This window comes from Necator americanus, chromosome I (assembly GCF_031761385.1).
Source record: "Necator americanus strain Aroian chromosome I, whole genome shotgun sequence".
Taxonomy (NCBI): domain Eukaryota; kingdom Metazoa; phylum Nematoda; class Chromadorea; order Rhabditida; family Ancylostomatidae; genus Necator; species Necator americanus.
Window position 1 is genome coordinate 24,441,750 of NC_087371.1, and position 7,594 is coordinate 24,449,343.

At 39.6% G+C, this 7,594-nt stretch overlaps 1 protein-coding gene across 2 annotated transcripts; it reads right to left on the reverse strand.

Annotated features, from left to right (window-relative positions):
• Positions 1–3,306: 3,306 nt before the first annotated feature.
• On the reverse strand, positions 3,307–3,696 carry RB195_006734 (uncharacterized protein; the record flags this gene model as incomplete). Of its 2 annotated transcripts, none has more annotated exons than XM_064179982.1 (1): positions 3,307–3,696. In XM_064179982.1, the coding sequence occupies one exon, from the start codon at positions 3,694–3,696 to the stop codon at positions 3,307–3,309; it is 390 nt and encodes a 129-aa protein (XP_064036890.1). The 2 variants fall into 2 exon arrangements, with proteins under 2 accessions (XP_064036890.1, XP_064036891.1); XM_064179983.1 differs by having other exon boundaries at positions 3,307–3,693.
• Between the last annotated feature and the right edge of the window lie 3,898 nt (positions 3,697–7,594).

The window sequence follows — 7,594 nt, forward strand, 5'->3', positions numbered from 1 at the left end:
ACCTACGGCGTGCGTAACCGCTTACACCTCTGCGTCATACTTTAGACATGGCGCAGACGATCATGCAACGTCTGATGGTTCTCAGAGCACATCAAGCTAAGAAACTGAACTGTCATACATGTATTAGTCAATGCAGCTGTGAATGCGCTCGTTATGTTCCCAAAGAACGCTCTTTTATTCCTATTTTAGAAAAATTTATTCGTGAAATTTTTGGTCGCACAACCAAGAAACGATGTGACCTCACTCTTCCCGGTTGAATGAACACATGCTGCTAAAGTAGGCGAAGTGTTCCTCAAAAGGACCATATCACGAAAATGACGATTTTAGAATCTTCATTTTCGTGCGGACGTAGTTCACGGCTATGAACGTCACACTCAATTTCGCCTAGTAATCCAGGAAAAATTCATGGAGAAGAGCCTTAGCTGCACCGGCTCCCCTACGATGCAACTTGTGAAGCCATAGAACGAGAGCAATTCTATCGTCGCCCAACTGATGTAACTCAAATAAGCAGTAGAATCTCCCCAACCTGCACACATTGCGAATTCCCATCGCTCCTACTACCCGTACTACCTCCATCCGTATATATTGAAATGAGATCCCAGCATCGTCAATTTCGTGGTACTCTGATCCTTAAAGGTGGATCTCCAGCATGATCTTCTACGTAAAAAGAATAGCGGACGTGTACCTCCCCTATATTTTGTAGATATGAGGAAGAAAATAAGAATAAAAATGTTGTCACAACTATGAAAATAACAAAACAATTCGCTACGTTGGGAGATCTGCAGAGTTTATTAGTTCAACGAATCTAATGAGCAAAAAATGCTCTAACATCTCGTAGGGGCTGGTGTAGTGTAGCGGTTGGAGGTTCCGCTTCCTGCACGATCGATCGGAGGTTCGAATCCGCCCTAGTGCTCACCAAGCCTTTCTTCCTTCCGGGGCCGATAAATTGGTATCAGACTTGTCTGGGAGGATAAAAACACTGACTTGACATACCGGCTAGCCCCCGCAAGTCATTGTATGGGGCCAATTACACGTTCGTAAACCTCACAAAATTCTGAATTGAAGTGAGCGTGGGGGCGCATCCCAAGCGGATTGATCAACGCCAGCAGCTTTATCCTAACTTTAATATCTCGTACTTCCGTCACAGTTTCATCCAAGGTAATAGCTGTTAGCACATTTCTTTTCCCACTTTTGATTTTTTGTATTCTGCTATTAACGGGGTGTTCTGTTCCAGGAGTTGCTGGAGGGCAATGAGACAATCAACGCTAACCTCTGCATGAAGCACTTCCAGAGGCTGGCCAACGTAGTGCGCCAAAAACGCCTAAAACGCCTCGGATCCGCACTGCTCTGCATGACAACCCGAGACCTCACACGGCAAAGCTGACGGGGCAATCTCTAGAGGGCTTGGACTGTGTGATCGCTCGCTCGCCTCCTATAGCCCGGAGCTTTCCTCATCCGACAATTGTTCCACCTGTTCCAGGATTTGAAGCAGCACCCGTGCAAAGTAATTTTCAAAGACCGATATGCCCTCAAGAACGTACTTAACGCCTGCGTCGCCTATCGTTCTCCTTGTGGAGAAAGGACATTGAGACTCTGCCTTTTAATTACCTAGATGTTATTGGTGTTGATGGTGATTACATTGATGATCCTTGATTTGCAACAGTAATATAAACAAATCTTGATTTTTTTCAAAAGTGGAAAAAGGTATGCAAACACCCAAAATATTCATTATATGCAATTACCCTAACATTTAGTTATCTGTTGTTAGCTATGTTCTAGAAAAAAAGCGATATATTTGCCTTCTATCACAAAAAAAAAACAGTCACACCCTTTTTTACGCACCTTTTCGGGTTGGGAAATTCTTTGGGCGACTAAAATCTCGAAAATACTGCGCAAAAAAAATCCTATTGTTATAGAAAATTGCCTATTATTATAGAAAATAGGAATGCGACAAGAAACATCGAAGAAGAACTTCTTCATTGCAAATCATACAGCGCCATCTATAGAATGCTGAGTTGGTTGATTTTTCTGTTCGGCTTTTGAGGTTTGAATAATTACCTTCAAATATGAAAATAATTTGATTTTTCTCAACAGCAGTGTTCGGAAAGCAGTCTACAAGCACCACAGCGAGAGCGCGAAGCTGACCTTCCTAGAAAGCAGATATTTCAGGAGCAGAGTCAGGCTGATGAATTTATCTAATTAGACAGCCATTCTTACCACCGATACGAATTTCGAACTGAAAGCATAAAAAGCGGATAATTGGTAAAATTGTTCGATGAAGTAACTCTTTGGACCTGCAGGGGTGATGAAACCTATGTACTTTTCACTTGACCACTCATATTGGTGTAAAAAGTTTTTTTCTTTGAGAAGACTGATCTTCGTTCAGAAATCCGGTGAATCAGATGCAGGGGAGCTCTCAATCCACCCGATCTCTGGTATTGTAGAAAATTTCGAGTTACTGTTATAAGAGACTTCGAAAGAGCGTAATGAGCCTAATGTACTATTGCAGAGAGAGGGACGTCCGCAATGTCCTCAGGGGGATTTCTAGAGAGTTTGTGTGACGGTGGAGCTCCTATGAGGGTACATGTCTTCTTCCGTAGTCTAAAATTCCTTGCATTTTTTTTTAAAGAATTAGATTTGCAGTAGAGACGACACGTGTAAAATTTGAACATCTATGATTTTACCTGGAAGAAACAGAACCACGTGCTAACTACATATTTGAAGAACCATACGTTGTTAACTCAACTCTCCAAATATTGGAGAAACTTGTTTCTGGACTACGGAAGAAGGCTTGTATCCTCCATCTTAAAACGAGTCATTTTCGTTGATAGATATAAAATAAAAGGTCATCATAGAATTAAGTAAAATAATAAAATTTGGAAGAATTAGGTGTCTCTCTCCGAAATTTAGGAAACGGAAAAATTTGGGAAATGCAGTTTAAAAAAAGTAGAACTGCAGTAGAGAGGATCTGAGACTTTGATGTCTTGGATCTGAAGCATTTTCATTAGCTTCCTTCGTCAATCCGTTGGTTCGCTGGGATTTCTACAGAAAGCTATTCTGATGTAGCGGAACTATTTTGACTGTTACCGTTGTGTTGCCAACATCGGAAAACCATAGGGTAAAGGGCGCGACGTAACGACCTCGCCTCTCCTGCTTGTGAACTCAAAACCATGCAGTTTGAGACTCAGAGAACACTCATTAGCCCCACTAACTATGCAGCTTTATGAAATGAACTTTTGGATGTGGGTTGCATCCATGAAAGCAGAACTCATGCTGCCTTCTCTTCTCCAACAACAGTTCGAGAACTCAGGAACAGGCTATTGGCGACATCATGTTCAGGGCCAGTGGCAGGTCGACGCAAAGAACGCGCAGACGAGTCGCATGCAGTGGCTGCCACTGCGGAGCAGCACATCGATTGTGCGCAACAAAAAACCGGCGACGCATTCGCATGTTTCCGCTTTTTGCGGGTCGCTCGAGTGCCTCGTGCATTCTCAACGTCCGCTCCGCGTCACCGTCTCTCCAGAAGAGCGAACAGCAACGAAAACGCGCGCATAATTCTCGGCGCTCTTCGGGGTGTGCTGCCTGCCCCAGAAACTCGGTGAAATCGCGGTTCGGACTCGTTGTAATGCTTGCGAAAAAGTCGTCGCCAGCTGATCTCTGTTCGCTGTGGGCGGTCGCCGCCTCGTCATTCATCATCGTCCCATCTGTTACAAATGGTCCTCGTGTATCGTGATCCCTAACTTTGTTCCCTTACTATCTTGTGGAATCCCTGCCGAAGAGGGATTCTCCATGCAATTCAGCGCCCACCACGTCCCCTACCCATCCACGATTGTGACTTTCTGGCTTGTGTTTAGAATCGCGTGTGCTGCAGCTCAGCTCAGCTGATGCTGTCATTTCGTGCCTGCAAAAACCACGCACGCTGCACTCGCTTTCTGCACGCTAGTTTAATCGATGCTGATCAGTGATAGCGTCGTGCTAGTGATCAATGGGAAGTACGCTCATTCAAGCACAATCATCTTCGATGCCGATGCCACGGTATCAATGACTGCTCGTCCTTCTATCGGCGCATTCCGCGCAACGCGGCGACACACACCCTTGCCGAATCGTGCGCTGTTCGTGCCGCTCATTCCTTGAGAGTTCTGGCCACTCAGCTATTCTTTGCTTCAGCACACCGGGACGTTTTCAGTGCGCTCGAAGCTGTTTTCTTCTTCGTTTTTCTGTTTCTTCGTGGTTCTCGGCTATTCCGCCTCACCGCTTCTATTCATTCGCTTTGGAGCCGTTTCTAACTGCACTTTCAGCTCTTTGTTGCTCCATAGAGAACCGGAGCGTATCGCGAGTTCGCGCTGAACACCACCTCTTCAGAAGTACTCACCGAGTCTTCCACGTTCAAAGAGATTCAAATTGCTGTTTTAGCCGTGTAGGCGTGGGCGTGCGCTATTTTGATAGTATTGAATATGATGAAATCGCTGTGTATCCGCCGTTGCAGATGTCGTACACAATAGCGCTCTCGCTGTTCGTTTCTCGTTATGCTCGTCGTGAACTTGTATTAAATATCATCGGGCATATTGTTTCTATATAACACATTCTCACTTCGAATATCGTTGTAACAGTTATGTTTCTGCATCCATGGATTGTTTTGTTTCATTTTGCTCGGCGCAATGAACACTGTTATCTTTTTCTTCCACCTACTACCGCCGATATCAGCTGGCACTGCTGTCGTCAATTCTGTCTAACTAATCTCTCGCAATTATTTCAATGCTGTAGTTGAAATCTAGCATGAATTTGAATTCCGGTTTTCGTTGGTGGCGAGACATTTCGGTTTTGTATCCGTATTTCATGTTCTTTCGTGAGCTACTTGAAAATTCAATCTCCTAAGCAGTTGCGCTTCTGGTCTTGATGTTTTTTTTACGCATTTGTTACACATTAACTAAAAACAGAAGTTCTACTTTTGGTAACCACGGACATCCCTTTTTCTTCCTCCTTTTTCCCCATAGATTCCTTATTTTGCCTATTATGGTATATTTCTCTTCTCTAGCTTCTGAAAATGCTTCTCTCCCTCCTTCGCTGCAAAGCAATTTGAGCTCGCATTGCCTGAGACCGCATTTCTATCAGTCTCAAGTAAGACTCTTTACTTGTAGTAAAATGTAAGTGATAGTAGTAAATGTCAGAAAACTTCCAAAGAACTACCTCTGAAACACTGCAGCTCCACGGTGCCTGTTCTCCGTACGTTATTTTTGCGCGTTCACGTGACTAACTATGACTGCTGTGCCGCATCTGCGACGTGAATTCTTTTATGGAATGATTGCGCCTGATGAGCCCACCGTTTGGGATTCATCTACGATCGCCTGGAGTTTCCCAGTTCCAATTTTTCACCTCTACTGTCGCTTATTTTGCTCGAATCTCTTATCTTTGCGTCTATTTGCAGCATTTCTTGCCGAAAATGTGTGTATAATCCTTCATGTGTGTGGTTTTATCGCGCTTCGCTGCCGATCGTATGTCAACTTTTTCCGCACTGTTCCAATCCATCATTCTCGCGCAGTGCTCGACCGGACAACCGTCGTCGTGTCTGCACCTCTCTTTTTCGTGCACTCTTCACACGGCAGGAGTGTTTTCGGTGTTACTGTGCGTTCCTCGGTGCGCTAAAACGTATTTCTGTTCTTTTGCTTAGCGGACTTTCTTCCTCGTGAAGAGGACGGAATCACGTGAAGATCGTAGAAGGCGGTCAACATCTGTGACATCCCACAGCACGCGTTATCAGTGGTATAATTGCGGAAGAAGTCAGTCGCACACCAAGATAAATGAACTCTCGTCATCAGTGGGTAAACGATGGGACGTAGTTCACGAATATCTCCCACAACTCGACGGATTTGAAACCTCAGGATCATTTGGAATTTCACAGAATGCGAAAACACGAAATGAGTAGTGCGCCCTCGCCTCGCTGCCCCTTGATTTCTGAGAGGAGTTGTGCGTTTTCGCTCTGATTTTCTTTCTCTTAATCTACGTTTTGTCTGCTGGGTCCTGAAAAATCCCACGAATGCTGGCTGCGTTTTCATTACTCACTAATTACTCCTCGGCTTTCATTAAACATGGACTTATTGGCTGTCGTCAAGTTGTACTCTTGGGAAAATTTGTACTATTCTTTGCGATTGATGTAATTTGTGAAAGTATGAGGGGAATTTCCCCAATTCCGTCCGAGTAGATCTCTGTATTTTGGTTTCGAGGCCATTCAGAAACACAACCAATTACCTTCTCGATGCTTTTTTGCTGCTTGGAAAACAGAGAGAGAACAGAACAATCCTTGCATACTCAGTAAGTGCCTGTGAATGAACACGGCCGTTCAACCAGTTGAACGCATGCATTTACTTACTTATTCACTGAGTTTGCAAGGATTTTGTTGTTATCATGAATTGCCAGTGGTATCATCAGAATGTTGTATAGCTGAAGTAAGGGATAGTTTGAATCTACCAGCTACCATGAGCCAAAATTTCTTGGGTTTTTGTAGAAATAGCGTATCTACCTAACTGCATAACGCATGGTATCGAGCTCTGAGAAAGGAAGAATTTTATGGTAAAATCATTTAAATAATAATAATAATAATAATAATAATAATAATAATAATAATAATAATAATAATAATAATAATAATAATAGTAATAATAATAATAATAATAATAATAATAATAATAATAATAATAATAATAATAATAATAATAATAATAATAATAATAATAATAAAAAATAAAAAAAAAATAAAAAATAATAATAATAATATAATAATAATAATAAAAAAAAAAAATAATAATAATAATAATAATAAAAAAAAAAAAAAAAAAAAAAAAAAAAAAAAAAAAAAAAAAAAAAAAAAAAAAAAAAAAAAAAAAAAAAAAAAAAAAAAAAAAAAAAAAAAAAAAAAAAAAAAAAAAAAAAAAAAAAAAAAAAAAAAAAAAAAAAAAAAAAAAAAAAAAAAAAAAAAAAAAAAAAAAAAAAAAAAAAAAAAAAAAAAAAAAAAAAAAAAAAAAAAAAAAAAAAAAAAAAAAAAAAAAAAAAAAAAAAAAAAAAAAAAAAAAAAAAAAAAAAAAAAAAAAAAAAAAAAAAAAAAAAAAAAAAAAAAAAAAAAAAAAAAAAAAAAAAAAAAAAAAAAAAAAAAAAAAAAAAAAAAAAAAAAAAAAAAAAAAAAAAAAAAAAAAAAAAAAAAAAAAAAAAAAAAAAAAAAAAAAAAAAAAAAAAAAAAAAAAAAAAAAAAAAAAAAAAAAAAAAAAAGTAATAATAACAATCTTTTAGTAATCTTCCAATAATAATAAAGCATTTAAAATACTTAAGCAAAGGAAGTAATTTATAAAATCCCCTCCATTTCTAAGAAAAATTCCATAAAAGTAGAGGTTGCTGAATATTATTATGTCTTGGTTCGTATTATTCCTGCATCCTGCTTAATGATGCTACGCCACGTTAGGAACATAATATTTGTTTGCAGATCACAGTGCTTGTTGTTTCATCGATTTTCGATTTTCTTTATACCAATTAACAGCAGCATGCCATAAAATTGACGATGTTGGATTTTTCCCTGAGAAGACAACCTTGAATTAGTGGTGTGATC